Below are 25,113 nucleotides of genomic sequence, written 5' to 3'. Positions count from 1 at the left end.
GGCGTAATTCAGATCGATGTCATGCTACACTTAAAAATGTTGCTGCCGTATGCGGTACAATACCGAGCTGTACCGTGTTATCAGAAGGATATAATAGGGGTTCTCCAGAAGCAGGGAAGCCATTCCTGCCTCTTTGACCATGGGTCTGGCCATGAGGGTCCTTCGACGCCAGAAAAACTAAAATAAAGACAAGAGATAATAAAATGCATTATCACATACTACAGTATTAATTGGCCCTGTACCCTAGAAACCGCCCATGAATGATACGGGAAAAGGCCGAAATGATACTGTGTCAAAGCCCAGGGCAGTGATACTGATAAAATATAGAGTTTAACCATGTCCAGTATCAGCCCCCTTAGCTGTCCACTCAGAGCGCGCTGCTCTGGTATCGTGCCCGTGAAACAACCAATCAGAGAACAGCGTACGAGTGCTTAGTGCCTAGTGCTTCTCCAGTCACCAAAAAACCAAACTTGATTAATGGAACTTTAATTGTCAGACATTGATAAGATAAGACTGTTGATCAAATATTATTGTTGAAATATTTTTGCAATTATTGTGTTTACACTGTTTAGATATAATACATGTAATAAACTGAACATTTTCTGGAAACAAAATGGTCTTTTGATTAAATAGTACGTGATAATAAGCTCATGATTAAATAGTATGTGATAATAAGATCATCACATGGTTTGTCTGGTATCAGGCCCAGTATCATGCCCCTGCGTGCCAGTATGATACTGACACTTGGGGGCATGATACCTGGCCTGATACCAGACAAACCATGTGATAACCTATAAGTACAGCAGCTGCGCACGGGCATCATGCAATAATGCAATAAATACAAATATGAATTGTGAATATAAACGTACAATACATTCATTCATTTTCTACCGCTTATCCTCACGAGGGTCGCCAGCCAATCACAGGGCACATATAGACAAACAACCATTCACACTCACATTCATACCTATGGACAATTTGGAGTCGCCAATTAACCTAGCATGTTTTTGGAATGTGGGAGGAAACCGGAGTACCCGGAGAAAACCCATGCTAACATGTTAGCATGTTAGCTGTGAGGTCTGCGCGCTAACCACTCGACCGCTGTCCTTCATGGGTTTTATTTAGGTCTTAAATGGCTTATTTTCTCCCATAATGTCTACTTTTTTCGGTATTGAGGGCAATAATAATAATGTAAAAAAAAACATATTTAGAAGGTCTTATTCCTTTTACTTCGGAGAAAACCCACGCATGCACGAGGAGAACATGCAAATTCCACACAGAGATGGGCGAGGGGTTTTCTCCGGTTTCCTCCCACAGTCCAAAAACATGCTAGGTTAATTAGCGACTCCAAATTGTCCATAGGTATGAATGTGAGTGTGAATGGTTGTTTGTCTATATGTGCCCTGTGATTGGCTGGCCACCAGTCCAGGGTGTACCCCGCCTTTCGCTTGAAGACAGCTGGGATAGGCTCCAGCACCCCTGCTACCCTCGTGAGGAAAAGCAGCAGAAAATGAATGAATGAATGAACATGATATAATAAAAATGTCAATAAACAATGCAATGTCTATAAAGATACGCAAAACATTGTAAGGGAGCTTACATGGTCTCCCGTGCCAGCCAAGTGGATACATACTGGTCTGTTGCATTGCCATCGTTTTGGAACTATAAACTGAAACCTGAAACAGAAGTACAAGAGTAAAAATCATACATTGATAAAAAACCATGTTCGCATGCCAGTATACTCAGTGGCATTATGTCCTTTCTAGCATGTAGCTCACATACATTAATTTAGACTTCCACTAAATAATGTACATTACAATGTAGTATACCTTGCTTTTACAGCTTCCGGAGGCAGAATTCCAGGAACCAAGTGCTCGAGAGGAGAAACGAAAACACCGTCGTGGATGTAGCAATCTGTATGCTCCTCTGTCTGTTTATAAATCACACATACATGTATGTATGTCTATAACAGCACACGCTATGGTTATGTAGAATATTTATGTAGACAGGGGTTACTGGTCTACCTTGGTTATGTACACTGGGTAGTCCTTGGGCACCAGAGATTTACACCTCTCTCTGTCTGCAATGACTTTACGGAACTCAAAGATCCTGCAGAACACAAAGGAACAAGAACCGGGATATAAGTTTCCCACTTTTGGACAGATTTTGTAGAGATACTCAATTGTTTTAGGCCACCATTAAATGTACACAAGTACACACAAGCTCTGCAACCATTCTGTCCAGTGGACAGTGATCAATTATATAATAATCATTATTATATTATTAATTAGCCTATTATTACTATCAGCATCATTATTCTTCTTCTGATTATTACTACTACTACTAGTAGTAGTAGTAGTAGGCTAGTATTTGCCTGCTCATTGGCTTGCTTATTAGCCTGCTTTTGCCCTATTATATGAAATTTGTCATATATTTTTTTGTAAAAAAATAAATCAATAAAAAAATATAAAATTATTTAGGGGGGCTTAGGAAAATTTTACGGGGGGGTTCTGATTATTACTACTACTACTAGTAGTAGTAGTAGGCTAGTATTAGCTTGCTTATTGGCTTGCTTATTAGCCTGCTTCTGCCCTATTATATGAAATTTGTCAGAGATGTTTTTGTAAAAAAAAAAAATCAATAAAAAAAACATAAAATTATTTAGAGGGGCTTAGGAACATTTTAGGGGAGCTTCTGATTATTACTACTACTGCTAGTAGTAGTAGTAGGCTAGTATTAGCCTGCTTATTGGCTTGCTTATTAGCCTGCTTTTGCCCTATTATATGAAATTTGTCAGAATTTTTTTTGTAAAAAAAAAAAAATCAATAAAAAAATATATAATTATTGAGGGGGGCATAGGAACATTTTAGGGGGGCTTCTGATTATTACTACTACTACTAGTAGTAGTAGTAGGCTAGTATTAGCCTGCTTATTGGCTTGCTTATTAGCCTGCTTTTGCCCTATTATATGAAATTTGTCAGAATTTTTTTTGTAAAAAAAAAAAAAATCAATAAAAAAATATATAATTATTGAGGGGGACATAGGAACATTTTAGGGGGGCTTCTGATTATTACTACTACTACTAGTAGTAGTAGTAGGCTAGTATTAGCCTGCTTATTGGCTTGCTTATTAGCCTGCTTTTGCCCTATTATATGAAATTTGTCATATATTTTTTTGTAAAAAAAAAAATCTATAAAAAAATATAAAATTATTTAGGGGGGCTTAGAAACATTTTAGGGGGGCTTCTGATTATTACTACTACTACTACTAGTAGTAGTAGGCTAGTATTAGCCTGCTTATTGGCTTGCTTATTAGCCTGCTTTTGCCCTATTATATGAAATTTGCCAGAGATGTTTTTTTGAAAAAAAAAAAAAAAAAAAAAAAAAAAAAAAAAACAATGAAAAATACCAAAAAAATCAATAAAAAAATATAAAATTATTTAGGAGGGCTTCTGATTATTACTACTAGTAGTAGTAGTAGTAGGCTAGTATTAGCCTTCTTATTGGCTTGCTTATTAGCTTGCTTTTGCCCTATTATATGAAATTTGTCAGAGATTTTTTTGTAAAAAAAAATAAATAAATCAATAAAAAAATATAAAATTATTTAGGCGAACATTTTAGGGGAGCTTCTGATTATTACTACTACTACTAGCAGGCTAGTATTAGCCTGCTTATTGGCTTGCTTATTAGCCTGCTTTTGCCCTATTATATGAAATTTGTCAGAGATATTAAAAAAAAAGTCAATGAAAAAGAAAACAAAAATCAATAAAAAATATAAAATTATTTCGGGGGGCTTCTGATTATTACTACTACTACTACTAGTAGTAGTAGTCTAGCCCCTTTTCTTATTGGCTTGCTTATTAGCTTGCTTTTGCCCTATCATATGAAATTTAATGAACAAAGAAATCTATAAAAAATGTGAAATTATTTAGGGGGGCTTAAGAACATTTTAGAGGTGGCTGACTAATATTTAAATATTAGTTTGATGACCTCAAACATTGAAGTGTGACAAACACTTTTCCACACCACTGTATAATGCAATGAGCACTACTGTTGTTTCTTGTGTAATGTTCATGTCATGTTTCGCTACCTCTTGAGGTCTTCAGGCTTTCCCCAACCCCCGATAAAGAGTTTGGTGAGGAGCAGCCTTCTGTAAAATACATCCAGTCGACTCACACCCATGGACCAGCACCAAACATCTAAACAACAAACAAAATATCCGTCAGCTAGCATCGTTATTATTATTATTATTTTTACTCAGTCTTTTTGAGTTTCCTGAAAACCAGTTTAGAAATTATTTGTATTTCCATTGTGCTGCACTGTATACTGTGAAAATACAATATGAATTATTAACTCAATGTTTGCCGATATATGTCACAGTAGTCCTTGCATGAGTAGTCGTTAGTCTACTTATATTACAATATTTTCTGGACGAATAAGAACTCTGGGGAATCAATCAACTGCAATAATACATTTCTTTATTCTAACAAAAAGTTAAAAATTCAGGAAAAACACATCAACACTGCCGTGTACGTTGATAACCACCATTGCAGTATCATTTAACTTTAAGGGTGTGCCACTTTGGCAGTAACTCCTCCCCGTAGTCAACTCCCACACCAACTCCACCATGATTATATCACGAATAGTAAATGTTTGCTGTTACCGTGCCAACAAAACATGCTGACCTTCAGCATGCCCATTATAACACCGTCAAGGTTGCCAAATGTTAGTCAGCTACTGGACACAATTCTTTTAACAATTCTTTACTGACTTACTTACTGAAACTTGATCTCAATTATGCCAAAAACTTTTTATTATGTCCTAACTTTTATAAATATGTCCATTATATGACCTCCTAAGTTATTAATGTCAAGTCATGTAAGGAACGTCCGCGCGTTTAACAAGCGACCTTTGGTCTGAGCGTCGCGTTACCGTAATTACGGTGCGCAAGGCAATCACATCCCACATGAAAACGACTAAAAAAGTATGCCTTGAAGCAAGTAGACGAGAACGTGTTTAAAATATTCAGTATGAGAGTCAATAAATACAGTACATTCCATTATGGCTCCTCTACAATAATAACCGGAAAATGTAACGCTCCAAATGCAAGAGAAAAATGATGTACAGAAAACGAAAATATTGCTCCGTCTGATGAAACATACAAGAAGTTGAACTTTCTCCTGGCATTAGCTTAGCATTTGTCATTCATTCATTCATTTTTTATATGAGTCCACGGGGTGTGGGTTAAACAAAAGTCTCCTAATAGAAAGTAGTACTTTAAAAAATAACATTTAGATATTACCTCACGCTGAGCATGAACGTTGCTGTTCGTTGATATGAATGAGTTAGCAGATATTTTAAGACCTGTTAGGACGTCATAGGACGTTCACTACTGCTGGGAATGGACGCTGTGGTCCTCACTTCTTCTTCGATGTGCTTCACGGATGAGGACGTCACTGAGCTGCCACCTTCAGGCCTCACGAAGAACTGCAATTACTTTTGGTCTCGGGTGTGATGCTACATATTGCTTTGCTTTGCTATTACTTTTGGTCTCGGGTGTGATGCTACATATTGCTTTGCTTTGTTATTGCTTATTTCAGCTTGAGTACTTTCGTGTGGTTTTGTGTATTTTGTGTGTATTTTGTTTGGTATTCTTTTGTGGATTTGATGTTATTCGAAGCGGTGCCATGAAACTATTAAAAAAGAAACAAACGGACGAGGACGTCACTTTGCTGCCACCTTCAGGCCTTACGAAGAACGTCAATTACTTTTGGTCTCGGTGTGATGCTAAATAGTGCTTCTGTGTCTTTTCATAATTAATATAACAAGAAAGATGGATACACAGTGACAACAGTCACTTAAATAAGGTTCATATAGTAAATACATAATTAACTAAATTGTAAAAAAAAACAAAAAAAACAATTACACAATAACTTTTCCAATTTATTCCACCTTAGCCTTAACGCTTCCATCTCAGTTTGGGACAAAAAAAACTCACCAATAGATAAGAATGCAATAAACAGTACATAAGTACATGAAGTAAACAAGTTCTTCCAATTGACCGCTGATCAGATCAATTATTTCTTGATTTTAAGTAATTAATTGGTGGAAATCCTGACTGTTAATATAATAGTAAATATTTGTGCCTACACAAGAGGACCGATTACAAAAGTTGGCAGGAATATACAGTACAGTATTTCACACTTTTTTCAGTTTGGCTTTTGGCGACACCCAGTGGCTGCAATAATTCATTGTTTACACAACAATACAGAGAATACCCGCAAGCTTTCTAAAGCGGTTGTGTCATGTATTAAATGTGTCTTCTTCGAGTATATTCTGACATTAAATATGTTTTTGACTTATTTCAGTTTGTGTACTTTAGTGTGGTGTCTCCTTGTTGGTGTAAATATTATGACCTCAATCTGGCTTGGTATTCTTTTGTGGATTTAATGTTATTCGAAGCGGTGCCTTGAAACGACTAAAAAACAAACAACGCTCTGATGATAGCTCCATCATAAATATAGCTAAACGCCACAATGTCCATTTTTTTTCCTCTTCATGATGTATTTTTGACCGACTCACAGTCTGGAAAATACGGTAATCAGCAGCGGGTGAACCAAGCTAGCCCATATTGTGGCGGTTTCCATAACCTCTGCGATGGTTGTCTTTCCAGTCGTCCCATTGTCTGGCTTTCGTCAAAGATTCTTCATCATCCTTTTCGGCTTTTGTCTCCTTTTCTTCTTCTTCCCTCTCCTTTGCGTCACTGTCCTCTTCCACGGGCACCCTCCTGGGAACGCCCTGATCCGGTAGAGCTCCGTGTTTCCTGTGCTGCTCGTACCAGTCATCCACCGTCATGGTGGGCAAGCTGGGATAGCCTGAGCCAAACACCTGAGCCTGTCAATCACACCCACAAAGTCATTCAAAACATTGCTTGTTGATATTTCTGCTAGTCCAACACACAAATACATGCACGATACTGGAATAAAAAACGGATATTGCCATTTTTTCTAACCCTGTCATATGATAAAAGTACAAGAATCTTGTGGACAATTAACCTGCTCTAAACTGTTTTTGTGAAAAGAATATGTGTATATTTTAGAGATACTGTATATGTTACAGATACTGTATAGGCGCACTCATCTAAAGCAGAGTAAAAAAAAACCTTCTAGAGGCAGCTCATCGACTTTGTTCAGTATATTTTTCATCAAAGTACAGTAAACCTCGGATATATCGGACTCGGATATATCGGAAATTCGCTCACAACGGACAGATAAAAAAGAACCAATTTTTCTGTAATGCATTTCCAATAAAAATTCATTGCATATATCGGATTTTTTATAACGGATTTCGCCTATTTCGGACAAAATCTCCAGTCCCGTTCCAATGCATTTCCATTAAATTTCCCTCGCATATATCGGATGGCCGCATCGTGGCGCTCCGATTTGCCGAATCGTGACAGGCCGCTATACGACGTCATTTGCAGCGTTTGCAGCGTTGCCTGCGCGTCCAGGTACATTGGAAACATAGTCAAGGAAGTGCCTTTTTATAACTGATAAAATCCGATTTACGCATATACCGGATATAAATCCGATATATGCGTAAAACGGACATTTTCCGGTATACACATATAACGGATTTCGCTTACATCGGACAAAACCAGTGGGAACAATTGAATCCGATATATCCGAGGTTTACTGTAGTAGTCATACCAAAACATTGTGTTGCTGCTGGATGTTCAATATTCGAGTGATACTGTATTTTTCTTTTTCCAAAAGACAAAAGGTTTAAGAGACAACAAGGATTGAAGTACACAGAGAAAAAGCCACATATGGACTACCTCCTTGCGTTCGTTTCACTGTGTCTTTGCCGATGTCACTTACGGAAACACCCCCTTTTTCAAAGACGGCTATTAGAGATTTCCCACCACATACTTTAAATGTAATTTTCACGACTTTACCGAACAACGTAAGGTAATATCCATGTAGCATTATTATCAATGTAGCATTACTGACGCTTAGTGACCAGAATACTACATATAACTTGTACAGTAAACCTCGGATATATCGGACTCGGATATATCGGATATTCGCTCACAACGGACAGATAAAAAAGAAGCGATTTTTCTGTAATGTATTTCCAATAAAAATTCATTGCATATATCGGATTTTTTATAACGGATTTCGCCTATTTCGGACAAAATCTCCAGTCCCGTTCCAATGCATTTCCATTAAATTTCCCTCGCATATATCGGATGGCCGCATCGTGGCGCTCCGATTCGCTGAATCGTGACAGGCCGCTATACGACGTCATTTGCAGCGTTTGCAGCGTTGCCTGCGCATCCAGGTACATTGGAAACATAGTCAAGGAAGTGCCTTTTTATAACGGATAAAATCCGATTTACGCATATACCGGATATAAATCCGATATATGCGTAAAACGGACATTTTCCGGTATACGCATATAACGGATTTCGCTTATATCGGACAAAACCAGTGGGAACAATTGAATCCGATATATCCGAGGTTTACTGTAGTAGTCATACCAAAACATTGTGTTGCTGCTGGATGTTCAATATTCGAGTGATACTGTATTTTTCTTTTTCCAAAAGACAAAGGTTTAAGAGACAACAAGGATTGAAGTACACAGAGAAAAAGCCACATATGGACTGCCTCCTTGCGTTCGTTTCACTGTGTCTTTGCCGATGTCACTTACGGAAACACCCCCTTTTTCAAAGACGGCTATTAGAGGTTTCCCACCACATACTTTAAATGTAATTTTCACGACTTTACCGAACAACGTCAGGTAATGTCATATCAATGTAGCATTACTGACCAGAATACTACATATAACTTGTATTTCAAGTGAGCGGGTACTCACACATGTGAGCTACGGAAGTTATCCTGCAGTGTGTCGTCTCACTCACACATAGTCTCACCTGCATAGCATCCTTGGTGAGAATGAAAGTCTTCATGGGGGGTCTGCTTGGTCCAGCAGGCTGTGGTGCACCAAGCTGACCATCCATGTTCTTCAGTATTTCCATCTCCTGGTCTATGCTCTGGATTTCATCCAGACATGTAAACACCCACTTGCGAACATTCAGCAAGTAAAAATCTCGGCAGGTTTCCTCGTCGGCCTGGCCGTCTTCCACAGCTTTCTGCATGTCTGAGAGTCTGGCCTCCAGCTCTTTCTTCTCACTATATCGCTGAATTTTAACTTGTCTTTGTGCGGCCATGGCTGCCAGGCTTGATGTTGTGGGCATTGGCTGGGAAATTAAAATATGATATGTTAAATTACTGTTATTATCCCTTGTATTATGTCACGGGTCAATTTGACCCGTTTCAGTTTTTGTGTTGACCAAAGTACTGGTTATCCTTTCTTTTGCTTCATGAAATTTTGTGACTTTTCCTCATCTAGGGTCATGAACACAAAAACTGAAACGGGTCAAATTGACCCGTAACATAATACAAGGTTAACTAGCATGATTTGTTATCATGCTAGCATAACTAGCATAACAAATGCTCATGCTAGCATAACAAATCATGCTAGCATAACTAGCATGATTTGTTATCATGCTAGCATAACTAGCATGATTTGTTAACAAATCATGCTAGTTAACCTTGTATTATGTTACGGGTCAATTTGACCCGTTTCAGTTTTTGTGTTCATGACCCTAGATGAGGAAAAGTCACAAAATTTCATGAAGAAAAAGAAAGAATAACCAGTACTTTGGTCAACACAAAAACTGAAACGGGTCAAATTGACCCGTAACATAATACAAGGTTAACTAGCATGATTTGTTAACAAATCATGCTAGCATAACTAGCATGATTTGTTATCATGCTAGCATAACTAGCATAACAAATGCTAATGCTAGCATAACAAATCATGCTAGCATAACTAGCATGATTTGTTATCATGCTAGCATAACTAGCATGATTTGTTAACAAATCATGCTAGTTAACCTTGTATTATGTTACGGGTCAATTTGACCCGTTTCAGTTTTTGTGTTCATGACCCTAGATGAGGAAAAGTCACAAAATTTCATGAAGAAAAAGAAAGAATAACCAGTACTTTGGTCAACACAAAAACTGAAACGGGTCAAATTGACCCGTAACATAATACAAGGGTTATATATTGTCACATCCATACTGTTTATAATCTGTATAATCTACAATAGCCATATTATAGTCATTTATATCCCTGTACATATCCTCACTGTATTATAGTCATAGCCTGTTATAGTTTTTTTTTTTTTTTTTTACATAGATCTGTCCATTTTTTCTACATTTACTTACTACTAAGGTACTTATAAAATTGCACTTCTGGTTGCATGCTAACTGCATTTTGTTGCCCTGTACCAGTGACATGAGCAATAACAATAAAGTTGAATCTAATCTAATCTAATCTTAATTCCTACAACAAGGTTGTACCCTGTCTTTTGGCCAAAAGTCTGCTGGGGTAGGCTCCGACATACCCCCACGACCCCAGTGAAGCGGGGTGCCGCTTGGGGTTAGCTCTTGTTTGTTGTTTTAATATTAACTATGACAGACAATGCCTAAAAAAGAACTTGAGGAGTTGTTTACCTTTGAAAATAAGTAGATAATAAGCTGGATATTTATCCAATTTATTAAAAACGATGGGGATAATTGTATATAATACTAATAATAATCATAAAATGCATATTGTAAACTTACCTTGCAGGTGGAGGGGACATTTTGCTCTGTGCTTTCACTGACTGACTCCGGCAGATTAAATTGTGCTACGTTATATTCTTTACATCTCTTCAGAAAATCCATAAAGTAAACCCGGGCCGTTCGCACTATCTCTAATCGTTTATCTCGACCGGTCTGCTTCATGGTTAGAGCTCCTAAGAGTGCAGGACACAGCAGATATTTCAGGTCTGCGGTAGTAACCTCGTCCAGTTCTTCATTGGGACTAAACAGGTCCAGCTGAGCCGCCATTCTGGACGTTTCTTCTAACATTTTGATAGCACGTTTAACTCGCACCTGAACACTGTTACTAGCAAGAGGATCATTTGTGTTGTCTATCTCGGCAAATATCTTCCACCCGCGGTCAAATAAGTCCGATAATTTGGGAGGGTCTGCGTCTGAATTCGGGTCCTGTGGACCACTGTTGCGACTCTCACATTCCGCCATATTGGTTCCACTTCCGGGGTATGTCTTCTTCGTTTTCTTTTGATTTCCGTCGGCAGCCTTAGACGTCTCCATAGGCCATTGGCGCGCATGCGTACAAGGCAATCAAGTGAAGACATTTTAAAGCAGCTTTAGCTCATCCCAGCTGAGAGGTGTCTTTATTTATTCTTTATTTTGTCTTTATTTTTCCTTCACATTTCTCAACCAATCTAAAGTCAAAATGTTCACTTCATTTATTAATTCAGAATTGCACATTTACTGTAGCAATTTTCCCATTGAAATGAAACTTGGCACCCCCTACCGGTGGCAAATCAACTTACATTTTCGTTACTGAAATATTCGTCTTCCATGGCGCAGGTGTATATTCATTCATTCATTCATTTTCTACCGCTTTTTCCTCACGAGGGTCGCGGGGGTGCTGGAGCCTATCCCAGCTGTCTTGGGCGAGAGGCAAGGTACACTCTGGACTGGTCGCCAGCCAATCACAGGGCACATATAGACAAACAACCATTCACACTCACATTCATACCTATGGACAATTTGGAGTCGCTAATTAACCTAGCATGTTTTTGGAATGTGGGAGGAAACCGGAGTACCCGGAGAAAACTCCGGGGGAGAAACTCCACACAGAGATGGCCGAGGGTGGAATTGAACCCTGGTCTCCTAGCTGTGAGGTCTGCGCGCTAACCACTACACCGCCGTGCCGCCCCCAGGTGTATATACATAAGTGAATATTTCAAATATTGGGCAGTATATTAGAGAAATGTTCTAACGTTCCTATACATCCATTTTCTATACAGTCTATCCTCACTAGAGTTGCGGGTATGCTGGAGCCTATCCCAGCTATCTTTGGGCGAGAGGCGGGATACACCCTGGACTGGTCGGCAGCCAATGGCAGTCCAAAGTTCCTAATGGGGGGTTAATATTCTTGACCATAAGTGCATGTTTATGTTGCTCTGCAGTCCCATCACTTAGAGTCAGTACTCGTATGAAATATTTACAGAAATGCATTTGGATTGAATTTTGTGCATAACATGTACACACACAGTTTCTTTATTAGGAATTCAATGCTTGTCTTTATTTTAAAGAGCTTGCATTATTTTTTTCTGTCATAAAGAAAGAAATAAAGCACTAATATATAATAATACTTGTTTCACAGTGATTTTGCTTGAAGCAGCATAAAAGTGTGATGTATGGGTGAGTGTAATTCAGGGTTCAGACTTGGAAAGACACTGCAGTCCTGGCAACCTCCAGCGTCGACAACCGTTATGGATTCTCAGGTCCAGCCAGTCTTGTTGAGAAGCACCCAGAGCCAAACTAGAAGCAGATGAAGGGTTGGTTCACGACATGACAGTAACAGTCATTAAAATAAATGATTAGACTAGCCTTGTTTCATCAGTTTTCATACTTTAAAGTGTGAAAATGTTACCTCGGTGCAAGGTAGGGCTCTCCAGGAATGAATGGGTCTACTGAAGGGATGTCAGTGGTCACAACTGAAGGATTGGACTGAGTCATATCTTCGCCTGCCATACCCCTCAGATTGGAAATACTGCTGCCCACTGCAGCATTCAAACTGTCTCTGCTGCGCTTAGTGGCACCTGGAGCATAATAACCAATACATGCACGAGACCTTGTAGCAAAGATTGGCCTGCATTATTGTAATACAGTAAACCTCGGATATATCGGACTCGGATATATCGGAAATTCGCTCACAACGGACAGATAAAAAAGAACAGATTTTTCTGTAATACATTTCCAATAAAAATTCATTGCATATATCGGATTTTTTATAACGGATTTCGCCTATTTCGGACAAAATCTCCAGTCCCGTTCCAATGCATTTCCATTAAATTTCCCTCGCATATATCGGATGGCCGCATCGTTATGCTAATCTTGTTGATGTCACTGGCTATTGTCTTTCTCCTGGCTCCAGATTTAGGACAAATATAAAAGTGAGTGACGTCAATAATACTAGCACAGCAGTGAATGAGATCTTAACCTCACTATTGGAAATAACGTAGGCCTGACGGGCGTAACAGGGCCTAGCTTAATTAACAATTTGTTATGCTCAGAGTCCAATAAAGTTAAATTCTCATTACCTTACGTCTCTTTTCATTGCCCAGTCCAGGTACATTGGAAACATAGTCAAGGAAGTGCCTTTTTATAATGGATAAAATCCGATTTACGCATATACCGGATATAAATCCGATATATGCGTAAAACGGACATTTTCCGGTATACGCATATAACGGATTTCGCTTATATCGGACAAAACCAGTGGGAACAATTGAATCCGATATATCCGAGGTTTACTGTACTATTGACAGATGAAAATATTCAACACATGACTTCATGAAAGTACAGTGGAACTCGTTTTTTTTTTTTTTAATGAAACCCATGAAAATTCTTGTCAAAAATCTCGACATTATTGTACGGGCAAACAAAGTATCCACGCATTGTGCATGAGGTGTTCGAGCCCCCTGTATATGTTTTTGATTATTTAAATTAAAAACGCGTTCATGACCTGCCATGTCCAGTTCCAAATCAAAAACCACTGTTGAACAAAAAAGGGCATTAAGGCTTGTCTCAATTTTTTCCTCAAGACCTTTGGGAAAATACTCTGGTCTGAAGAAACAAAAGTTGAACTCTGTGGAAGGTGTGCGTTCCATTACAAGTAACGCCACCTTTCAGAAAAAGAACATCATACTAACAGTAAAAGATGGTGGTGGTAGTGTGATGGTTTAGGACCGTTTTGCTGCTTCAGGACCTGCATGACTTGCTATATATGTTCAGGTTTTTGCTGGACCTTTTGGAACAGATTAAAAAAAAACAAAAGCCGAGGTTCCACCGTATTTCGGATTACCCATTGATTGCCAGATTGCGAGACTCACAGCAGCGTGTGAAAGGCTCCCAAGCTGTGCTGTGAAGATACGGTTTCACGTGGGGCTGCTGAAGCAGGCACAAGACTGCAGAGTCCACCTGCTGAAAGACTCTGCAGACAAAAAAAAATACTAATCTGTCCATCAGATCTACAATGACATAATGACCTGCTAACACTTCAGAAATGGCTAATAAAAATGAGCAAACTACTTCCTGTTTGACTGACACAAAGTGGCGCTTTCAGTCGTGCCATGGTAGTGGTTCCTTGCTAAAATATTCCGAGGCCTGATACCTGAGGCCGAGTAATGGCTGAAGGCGTTCCTCTGGCAGACCGTACGCGTTCGAGCAAATCAGTTCTCTGATGGAGTCAAAGTCCTGCTTGAGTTGGAGCGCTCCCTGAACACTTGAGAAGAAGCAGAGAACATGTCAACTCACAACTGACTCGCCTGTTTTCTGGCGAGTGTAACTGGAGCGTAGGACGTACCTGAATTTGATCTTGTGCTTGAGGATGTGTTCCATCCATGCCTCCATGAAGGCAGTCGTGCTTACACTGAGAGCTTGGATGCAGGCATCATCAGACAACGATGTCACCCCCTCCAAAACCTGACCGATGATGTTCTGAGCCGCTAGAGACGCATATTCACTGGGACTGCTGGGAAAGCCTGAATTCATGAAACAGAATATCTTGCGTTTGCAGCGTTGCATGCGCGTCCAGGTACATTGGAAACATAGTCAAGGAAGTGCCTTTTTATAACGGATAAAATCCGATTTACGCATATACCGGATATAAATCCAATATATGCGTAAAACTGACATTTTCCGGTATATGCATATAACGGATTTCGCTTATATCGGACAAAACCAGTGGGAACAATTAAATCCGATATATCCGAGGTTTACTGTAGTTGCATGATGAGAGTACCTGGCCTGTGGTTGAGTCTCCAGTGTCCAGCAGGGGGCATGGTTTGCTCAAAGGCGTCAGCAGATATTCTTTTGCAGTCATTGGAAAAGGTCTCCAGCACCAGAGAAGAAAGGGTCTGATGATAGTAGATGGTGGTGGAAACACAAAGTAGTCATTAAGGATGAAGTAGGGCCTTTCTCGCCTTTGTTTACGTTCTTGATTCCACTTGCAATAACTTCTTGCCTGACTGGGTTGTATGTGTAGACTACGGTATTCTTGAAGGTCGGTTATAAAAGGCTGAATTTGAATAAAAATCAACTATTTATATAAACAGCAAAGACATTCTATGTAAAATGTATGCTATGCAGCATCAGGCTCCTCTGAATCAATTTTAAAAGACACCCCTAGTATCAAAGTATGAAAATGTAATTTTTACTATCCTCCCCCAAAGTGTAAGATACTGGAGATATTGACATTGCTTGACAAAACGGAGCTCCTAACTTCACTTCCACTTCCACGCACAAGTGTGTTGCCTTGCAAACTAGGGATGATGAAGTCACCTGCAGTTGAGATACAGCCACGTCTAGCTTTGTGCGCTGCTGCGTGAATAGCAGCTGGTTGTGAATGTGAAGAGCGGAAAGACCGTCCGAGTCGATCTTCAAGCATGTGGTCTGCTGCACCATTGTGTCCAGTGACTCTCTCAGCACCTGCAACCGATAAATAACATTTGTATTACATGGTTGTTCCTTCACAGAGCAATCAGGGGTTGATGCTTTTTATTTTTATCTAATTTCGTGACATGCAAGTTGAACAGAAAATAAAATCCACAACGGATTGACATGATTATCACACCAAAACTAGCATCAATACACAACACAGAATGTGAACAAAAAAATGTGCTTGAGTTGTAGTGTTGACTGCTGAAAGAAAATGGATGGCTAGACCAGGGGTGGGCAAACTACGGCCCGGGGGCCACATCCGGCCCGCCAAGTGTTTGAATACGGCCCGCCTGTTCTTTCCAAAGTATTTCATTTAAACTCAACATACAACCTGGCATCACGGCTTGAGCCAGCCTTTTGATGGTGGAAATAGCTGTTTTATCAATTTCGTTATTTGATGTGGTCTGTTGTTTACAAAATTCATCCATTCATTCATTCATTTTCTACCGCTTATCCTCACTGGGCTCCAAAATGATTGTTTGTCTATATGTGCCCTGTGATTGGCTAGCGACCAGTCCAGGGTGTACCCCGCCTCTCGCCCGAAGACAGCTGTTTACAAAATGCTTCTGAAAAAAGGGACACAAACACATAATAATAAAAATAACAATAATAATAATAAAATAATAATAATAATAATTCATTCATTCTCTACCGCTTTTTCCCACGAGGGTTGCGGGGGATGCTGGAGCCTATCCCAGCTGTCTATGGGCGAGAAGCGGGGTACAACCTGGACTAGTCGACAGCCAATCACAGGGCACATATAGACAAACAACCATTCACACTCACATTCATACCTATGGACAATTTGGAGTCGCCAATTAACCTAGCATGTTTTTGGAATGTGGGAGGAAACCGGAGAACCCGGAGAAAACCCACGCATGCACGGGGAGAACATGCAAACTCCACACAGAGATGGCCGAGGGTGGAATTGAACCCTGGTCGCCTCGCTGTGAGGTCTGCGCGCTAACCTTATAATAATAATAAATGTAATTTATAACGCACTTTACATCAAATAAATGATCTCAAAGTGCACATATAGCAGATTGCATGACACTTTTACTTGTAAAAAAATGGACTGTTACTTGTAAAATACTATAGAGTCTGCCCCCCCGTCAATTTTGTTAAATTAATGCGGCCCGCGAGTCAAAAAGTTTGCCCACCCCTGGGCTAGACAGATACAAGTATTGTGATTAACATCTTACATTCAGGTCTCCTTGTGTAATGAGTAGGAACTTGTTAAGGCTCCATGAGGAGAGGAACTGGTAGGCCTTCGACATTAGCCACACTGTGGCTAGCTGGACTGTGGCTAACATCGAGTTAATGGTCCATCTGCAGAGCGCGTTCCATGATGGCAAGAGGTTCAAGGAACCTGAACAACGAGTGGAACAGTGCGTTAGAATATTTCAAAATGTTTCCCCCACATTAGAAAGTATGTAGGATAAAGTATTAAGCTTAGTACCAGTACTGATTTTGAGTAGCTATGAAATATTTGTAACCAACAGGTAGTTGGCACATGGGTAGTACATGGATCTGAGATATTCCTTTTTCTATTCTTGATGTGAATCGAAACATAAGCACCGTAAATTCTTTTGTGTAAGCCACACCCACTACATATAGAAGAATAAAAGGATTTGTACATACAGTATTAAGCTGCACATGTCCACCTCATAAAATAAAAAGGAGCCAATCACAACAAGCTTGTCACCCATTGGAAATTGCAAGTCATTACTCAGTATTACAGTTGAGTCATCTAAAAAAAAAAAAAGCTCATCACACAGCAACTTAACACCCAAAAGCTATATCTAATAAATATACAAATAAGTATTAATACGAGTGTAAAATGTAACCCCACCCAACTATTTTTACTTGTATTTTCTCACAATGCGTTTCATTGGATGACACAATGCTGCCTCTGAAAAGCCCAGAGGGAGGCTGACGTCAATGCACCCCCCCCCCCCCCCAATTTATACTCATATTGATACTTTTCACACTGGAAATTACGGTAATAGTAACAAATATTTGAGTGTTTACTTGCAGCACCGCAGTAGGACACACAGGACAGTAGAGGTGGAGGAAGCTGCAGCAGGTTTTCCGCAGTCAGTGACATCATCACACTATCGTTGCGATTGAACGATGGTGTCAAAAACCGGCCACGCTGATTGACATGTGTTTGACACTTGTCATTCAAAGCCGCTCCTAAACTTCTGCACACCGCTGTAAAAATAGACACATTTCAACAATAAGATTAAATCAATGCCAAACATGGAAGTTTGTACCCCAAGCCAAACAAGGAAAACCCACAAGAATTAGTGCACAACCTTTTAAAAAAAAAGGTGAATTTATAGACACTAACCGTAGTCCCACTGAGCATGCGCTGTGCTGACTAACATATTTAGACTGAACTCCTCCAGCATGGCTCTGCCCTCCTTTGGAAGTAAATCTGCGATCAAAACAACAGCACCACAGCAATTTGTTATATAACAAAAGATGCAAAAAGTCTAGCCTCCAAGGGGACACAGGAAATAATATTGAACAAAGCATTTAAATCCTAATGCAGTGTTTTTCAACCTTTTTTGAGCCACGGCACGTTTTTTACATTGGAAAAATCTTGTGGCACACCACTAATCAAAAATGTTCCAAAATGTCACCACGACCTCAAACGTGATTCAATAAGTCTATGGGAGGAACAAGGTAGGTGTTGCCACACGGACCAATATTACATTGCTCTGCCAGTCTTTACACCACAGACACTCCACAGTAGCCACGTTTTTACATCACCACTTTTTCTCTTTCCGAATGACCTTTCGGGAAACAATGGTATCCATAGAAAGGAATATTCCAATCTCTTGTCTACATGCGCCGTGAAAATCAAACAGAATAGTCAACAGGGCATGCCCAGTAAAACGTAAACACCAACATCACGTGATACCGGCTTCCCCGAGTTTTTCTTTCACTTGTTGGAATAACTCCGTATTGACAGTTTTTCGTCTGTCCAGTCTTGAAATTTAGTTTGAATCAAAAACAAACTTTGCTTAGTCCAGTGCCGATTGCTGGCCTCCATTTTTAAGAACGTCTGGATTTGCGTGTTACGTCATATCTGAGCATGCGCTGAAAGAACGCACCCGGGATAAATTTAAACAGGAAAAGATCAAATTCAATCTTGCTGATATTTTATCATTAAACTAAGGACATGTTTTATATAGATATATATTTTCTTTTTTTAATAAAACTGCACTTGTGAATGGCGTATAGAAGGGTTTAGATTCTGTTTCACAGATGGCGGTAATGCACACGAAAGCTGCTTGCCAACCGCCAATAAACAACAGAAGAAGAAAAACACCACGAAGAAGATACCTCAATAGGAATATTCCATCTCTTTCCGTTTGAGCAAATAAACCAAATGCAATTGGAATATTTGGGTCCATGTATACTATTGACATAATGGCTATTGACATAATATTTGCAAATGATGATTAACAAATGTTAATTATAAAAAGTGATATTGGATAATTCCTGACGGTTTCTCAAGGTACACTAGTGTGCCGCGGCACAGTGGTTGAAAATCACTGTCCTAATGTAATACGTAGTAGGGGAAAAACAGCAAATCTCTCCTTTAATTTGGACATGCTGAAATATCATAAGTAATACAAATTCCTAGTGTGGTAACACAAAGTGGATTCTGAATATCAACACGTCGTCTTACCTGTCTTAGAGGCCTGGCTGATTATCTGCAGGACTTGAAAACACCTGTGGTTGTCGTGGAGGTTGATGCTACCGACGCGTCTTCCCTCTAGTGGTACGTGCATCTGCAGCCGCAGTGCTTTGCCGCAGCGAGCCCACAGAAGGGTGTGGTAGTGCCCCAGCAGATCATCCAAAGCCAACGACTGATCCAAGTCCAACCACTGAACGGAGCGATGTTCATGCTCGGCGGTTTGTTTGGGGCCTGGTTGTCCATCACCGGAGCTGAGGGACACACAGACAAGATGTTAGGATGACGTGGTTATGTGTTGAGCATACGCTGCACACACACAATAATGATTACATAACTTCAGCAGCAATTTACCTGTGATGGCCTGCCAGTGTGGCGGTTATCTCCAGTTGGACAACTTCTTGGTCATTTCCCTCTATACTACAATCCTTGGTCTTTTGCTTTAACGTTTCAAGCTTCTGGTCAGCTTTTCGAGTTGTATCATCACAGTGCAACGTTTGTATCGTTGTCTCTGCTAGTGATGGATCCGATGCCAGTGGAAGCAGCAGATCATTGGAGGAAGCGAGCATGTGAAAAAGAAGCTCCACTTTGGATCGGTCTTGCTGGCAAAGTCGGAAGAGAGGGATGGTCGACAAATGGCTGAAGGACATAGGTGGAAAATGCTGGGAGTTTTTTTTACATTCTAGGTGTGTCCGGACTGGACCAGTCTTGTGTAAACATGTTTGGCACCGGTTGGAGTGTTTTCCTTTTTCAAAGTGAACTTCAGGAGTGTAAAGATGGCACGTCTTAGTAGAGGAGCAAGAAATAAAGAAATTGTCCTGCAACTGCTTCCAAGTTGCCAGAGAAGGTAATCTGACCGGTAGATTGTTTTGTTTAGTGTGTGATGGACACAAACACTGCTGGTAAGTCCAGCGATGGAGCTGATTGGCTGCCATGTTTGCATGTTGGACCGCTAGAATACTCAGTAGGTCCTTGACTGAAACAGCAGCGGGGTGATGTCTTTGACTCATTGTCTGTTGTGATATGTGACTTCTCGGCTCAGTGATGCTGTGTTGTAGTCGCTGCTCCTCCACTGCTTGGCTGTACAGGTCTGTACTATCCAGAATATCTGCCAGGACTTCCCTTGGTAGGTGGTCCATATCAGCGTGCGCCACAGCGGACAGAACAGCATTCACATAACGCTCCATTAAAACCAACGCCTGCAGTCGAAGCAAGTCAAGAGTCTGTCTGATGTCTCTCAGCAACTTGTTATGCCGGCCCAGAGCACGCCTCAGGTGAGGATCAGACTGGACTTTTGCAGACAGGCAAGACCAGTGGTTGAGATGAATCCGGAACTCCTGGCACAAGGAGCTAAGATGGACTCTGACTGAAGAGCACAGATGTGGAGTCTGAAGAAAAAAGTATAAGCATAATTACATATCAGTTCAGTTCATTCATTCATTCATTCATTTTCTACCGCTTTTTCCTCACGAGGGTCGTGGGGGGTGCTGGAGCCTATCCCAGCTGTCTTCAGGGCGAGAGGCGGGGTACACCCTGGACTGGTCGCCAGCCAATCACAGGACACAAATAGACAAACAACCATTCACACTCACATTCATACCTATGGACAATTTGGAGTCGCTAAATAACCTAGCATGTTTTTGGAATGTGGGAGGAAACCGCAGTACCCGGAGAAAACCCACGCATGCACGGGGAGAAAATGCAAACTCCACACAGAGATGGCCGAGGGTGGGGAAAGACAAAATAAAAAGCCAAAAAGTTACCACTTCCACACAAAATAGGAGGAGAACTCATTCATTCATTCATTTTCTACCGCTTATCCTCACAAGGATCGCAGGGGGTGCTGGAGCCTATCCCAGCTGTCTTCAGGGCGAGAGGTGGGGTACACCCTGGACTGGTGGCCAGCCAATCACAGGGCACATATAGACAAACAACCATTCACACTCACATTCATACCTATGGACAATTTGGAGTCGCTAATTAACCTAGCATGTTTTTGGAATGTGGGAGGAAACCGGAGTACCCGGAGAAAACCCACGCATGGAACATGGAAACTCCAGTTCAGGGTGTACCCCGCCTCTCACCCTGAAGACAGCTGGGATAGGCTCCAGCACCCCCCACGACCCTTGTGAGGATAAGCGGTAGAAAATGAATGAATGAATGAGTTCTCCTCCTATTTTGTGTGGAAGTGGTAACTTTTTGGCTTTTTATTTTGTCTTTCCCCACCCTCGGGCATCTCTGTGTGGAGTTTGCATGTTCTCCCCGTGCATGCATGGGTTTTCTCCGGGTACTCCGGTTACCCCTGTACCCTTAGTGAGGAAAAAGCGGTAGAAAATGAATGAATTAATAGAACGTGAGAGATGTCATTGAGGATGTTTTTTTGCTTGGGTGATGGCGGCCTGATTGAATAGCTCCTGAGGTGTTGAGGGGGGAGTTGCCCATAATCTTACTTGCTACTCTGACCAGGTTGAGAATCTGGGTTTTTGATTTGACGTTTAGATTCCCAAACCAGCTGGTGATCCCGTACCGTAAAAAATACACTCTTATTGTTGCTCTGTAGAAAATCTGCATGATGTCCATATTGTCAGTGTGATGTTTAGCAGCTTGGACATACCTGGTCAGATGTCCAGTGTGACTTCCAGAAGCGATCTTCGAGTAGCTGGCTCACTTTGGATATGTACGCAGCAGTGAGATGAGCCCTCCTGGTGTATTCGTGGATGAAGAGCAGCAACGATCTCTGCTCCATGAGCCTCCACAGAGCGTGGTAGTGTTCGTTCAGGGAGGGTGAGGAGGGCACAAAGTAAAGCTTGCCCTCCGCTGGGAGGCCTTTGATGCAGACCTTGACAAAAGGAGAGGAAAAAGAACTAAGACTCATGCGTGTGTGTTCTGGAGGCAGACAGCTTGGAAGTAGTATCTTGTTGATTCAGCCATTTTTAAATCATGAAGCTCACCTTGTGAGGAGCGCCAACATGTTGCCACTGCATTGCCACACTCAGAAGGGCGTGTTGCAAACGTACAAGACGTGCAGAAGAGCGGGACACCAGGTTGTAGGCCTTGACTAAATTTCCTTCTTCTTCCTCCTCCTCGGAGTCATCTTGACTTTGGCCAGGAAACAACCATCTCATACGCGGATTAAATGTGCTTCGGAGTAAACGAGAGATGGTCCTCTGTGACCATGAACCTGAGGGGTACACATTAAACACAATGTGCTCAACGGACAAAGAGTCGGGAAGGAGCACAGGGGTGCATATTGAGGGACTCGTCGGTTATTGATCATATCATTTACGCATGCAGAATAGCTGACTCAAAATAACCCCCGCCCCATAGCTTTTATTACACTGTACCATGTGTGTTCTGCTCTTCTGTTGCTGTACAGGACGTGCACGCCTTCTGAAAGATCAATCAAAAATGACAGCTCAGTGAATTGTAAATGTGTCTTCTCACATTCATATCCCAATTTCATATCAGAGGTCATTTGACGAATCCAAAACACCCTGAGATGAGACTACTTTGGCTTCGTTCCGAGCATTTTGAGGGCTGATTATGTAATAGGCAAAAACTTTAATTGTTAATTAAAATTTAAAAATAGTAGAAATTTTAAAAATATTCACATTAGCAAGGCTGAAATTTTAGGGTATTTAAATTTTTTACCTGAAAAAACATTCATCAAATACCAAAATAGTTTTCAATTTATTTGATAATTGATTAATCACTGATTCAAAGTTGCAGTAATGACATTGTATTCCACAAATAAAACACTACCTTCTCCCCTTCTGAAGATCCAGACTCTCCTGAAAGAAAACAAAAGAGAGAAAAAGAATGTGAATCTTCACATATAGACAAACAACCATTCACACTCACATTCATACCTATAGACAATTTGGAGTCGCCAATTAACCTAGCATGTTTTTGGAATGTGGGAGGAAACCGGAGTACCCAGAGAAAACCCACGCATGCATGGGGAGAACATGCAAACTCCACACAGAGATGGCCGAGGGTGGAATTGAACCCTGGTCTCCTAGCTATGAGGTCTGCGCGCTAACCACTCGACCGCCGTGCCGCCCAGAATGTGAATCATCACATACGAAAAAGACAGTAGAAGTCTATATTCAAAGAGCTGATTTGATCCCAGCTTGAAATGTGTCATAAATATGGAGGGGTGAAAAAAGCAGTGATCTTTCCACACATACAGTCAAATATCACTTTCACGACCACGTCAGTGGTGTCTTATTGAAACACGTCAATCCATATATTCATTATAATGAATAATGGCAACTTTCCTTGTGAAATGTTAAATGGGATTTTGGAGGAAACGTCTTGGGTGACATCCTGGGATATCGATATCCTCGAAGTAGAATGCTGGGATAGAAACAGGGACTTTGTTTTGGTCAAACATGATAATAATGGGGCTGCATGACGGTCGAGTGGTTACTGCGTAGACCTCACAGCTAGGAAACCAGGATTCAATTCCACCCTCAGCCATCTCTGTGTGGAGTTTTGATGTTCCTGTGCATGTGTGGGTTTTCTCCGGGTATGCGTGGGTTTTCTCCGGGTACTCCGGTTTTCTCCCACATTCCAAAAACATGCTAGGTTAATTAGCGACTCCAAATTGTCCATAGGTATGAATGCTGGGATAGAAACAGTGACTTTGTTTTGGTCAAACATGATAATAATGGGGCTGCATGATGGTCGAGTGGTTAGCGCGTAGACCTCACAGCTAGGAGACCAGGATTCAATCCCACCCTCGGCCATCTCTGTGTGGAGTTTTCATGTTCTCCCTGTGCATGCGTGGGTTTTATCCGGGTACTCCGGTTTCCTCCCACATTCCAAAAACATGCTAGGTTAATTGGCGACTCCAAATTGTCCATAGGTATGAATGAGAGTGTGAATGGTTGTTTGTCTATATGTGCCCTGTGATTGGCTGGCGACCCTCGGGAGGATAAGCGGTAGAAAATTAATGATAATGATCAGATGGGTTTTATTTAGAAACCGTAAATTCCTTGATCCCCTTAAAATATCCCAACACAAAACTATTAGTGACTAATGTTTTTTCCCACATTTCTCACTCCCTGGGGTCATGTGACTTAGGAGTGGTCTTAGGAGTGAATGTTCAATTTGGTACTGAATTGTCAATGAGTTTCATATATGTATCAGCTATGGTTATAGAAGCGTTTCAATATTATGAATATATATATTATCATCACATGTTTAAGACATTCGTTTCTTAATATCACCTGTCGTTGTAGCAGCGTTTCCATCAGGATGTTTGACGAAGTCCACATTGTTTCCATGATCCATTACAGTCCCGTCTGTGGTACAAAACACAGTATGTCCATTTGAATTAAGATTTAAATAAACAGCACAGTTGGGGTGTAAATTTGGTTACAAGCACAGCAGAAGTTACAATTTATGAATTCTAAACCCTAAGTTCAAATGTGGTCGTTTTAAAGCGTCAAACTCTTGACTCAAATCGTTGACACGTTACAGGCACTCACCAACATTTAAGCCACAAATGTCCTCGTTGTGTCCTCGTGCGTCAAACGTCTTTTCTTCACATTAACTCGACATTTAAACTCGATATGTCGCTAACATGGCAAGCTTCTTTATCCGCCCGTCAGCCGTGCTGTGTTTTCTTTCCACTGCACAACATTTAAGAAATGTTTATCTTCTTAAGCTCCATGTTTAAAAATAGACCAAGCTCGCGAGACTTACCATAGCAGCCAATCAGATCGGATCTGATCGTCTTTGGTTG

At 40.7% G+C, this 25,113-nt stretch overlaps 3 protein-coding genes across 4 annotated transcripts in view; all 3 read right to left on the bottom strand.

Moving 5' to 3' along the window:
• abhd18 (abhydrolase domain containing 18) overlaps nucleotides 1–5,456 on the bottom strand; it is a 12,799-nt gene extending 7,343 nt beyond the window's left edge. Inside the window, exons 1-6 of the mRNA XM_058063798.1 lie at nucleotides 5,302–5,456; nucleotides 4,090–4,198; nucleotides 2,025–2,109; nucleotides 1,830–1,930; nucleotides 1,601–1,676; nucleotides 74–177 (exon numbers count right to left, since the gene is read on the bottom strand). Of these exons, the coding sequence (XP_057919781.1) occupies nucleotides 74–177; nucleotides 1,601–1,676; nucleotides 1,830–1,930; nucleotides 2,025–2,109; nucleotides 4,090–4,181 (458 nt within the window). The 5' untranslated portion in view covers nucleotides 4,182–4,198; nucleotides 5,302–5,456. The remainder of the gene's footprint in view (nucleotides 1–73; nucleotides 178–1,600; nucleotides 1,677–1,829; nucleotides 1,931–2,024; nucleotides 2,110–4,089; nucleotides 4,199–5,301) is intronic.
• Nucleotides 5,457–5,921: 465 nt separating this feature from the next.
• Nucleotides 5,922–11,187, bottom strand: igbp1 (immunoglobulin (CD79A) binding protein 1). Its single transcript, XM_058063799.1, has 3 exons — nucleotides 10,694–11,187; nucleotides 8,935–9,261; nucleotides 5,922–6,893 (listed from the first exon to the last, which is right to left on the bottom strand). Exons 1-3 carry the CDS (start codon nucleotides 11,153–11,155, stop codon nucleotides 6,621–6,623), a joined length of 1,062 nt encoding a protein of 353 aa, XP_057919782.1. The 5' UTR covers nucleotides 11,156–11,187; the 3' UTR covers nucleotides 5,922–6,620.
• A 957-nt stretch (nucleotides 11,188–12,144) lies between these two features.
• Nucleotides 12,145–25,113, bottom strand: ccdc142 (coiled-coil domain containing 142). Of its 2 annotated transcripts, XM_058063899.1 has the most exons (19): nucleotides 25,074–25,113; nucleotides 24,857–25,000; nucleotides 24,596–24,670; nucleotides 23,124–23,152; nucleotides 22,706–22,751; nucleotides 22,313–22,542; nucleotides 21,976–22,200; nucleotides 19,716–20,749; nucleotides 19,356–19,615; nucleotides 18,006–18,092; nucleotides 17,684–17,866; nucleotides 16,855–17,021; nucleotides 15,494–15,640; nucleotides 14,955–15,069; nucleotides 14,517–14,694; nucleotides 14,325–14,435; nucleotides 14,044–14,144; nucleotides 12,582–12,750; nucleotides 12,145–12,469 (listed from the first exon to the last, which is right to left on the bottom strand). In XM_058063899.1, exons 3-19 carry the CDS (start codon nucleotides 24,657–24,659, stop codon nucleotides 12,361–12,363), a joined length of 3,255 nt encoding a protein of 1,084 aa, XP_057919882.1. In that variant the 5' UTR covers nucleotides 24,660–24,670; nucleotides 24,857–25,000; nucleotides 25,074–25,113; the 3' UTR covers nucleotides 12,145–12,360. The 2 variants fall into 2 exon arrangements, with proteins under 2 accessions (XP_057919882.1, XP_057919881.1); XM_058063898.1 differs by lacking the exon at nucleotides 25,074–25,113 and having other exon boundaries at nucleotides 24,857–25,060.

The sequence above is a fragment of the Doryrhamphus excisus genome, chromosome 23 (genome assembly GCF_030265055.1).
Source record: "Doryrhamphus excisus isolate RoL2022-K1 chromosome 23, RoL_Dexc_1.0, whole genome shotgun sequence".
NCBI lineage: Eukaryota > Metazoa > Chordata > Actinopteri > Syngnathiformes > Syngnathidae > Doryrhamphus > Doryrhamphus excisus.
The sequence above is the reverse complement of the archived record's forward strand: the minus strand, read 5'-3'. Positions and strand labels throughout refer to the sequence as shown.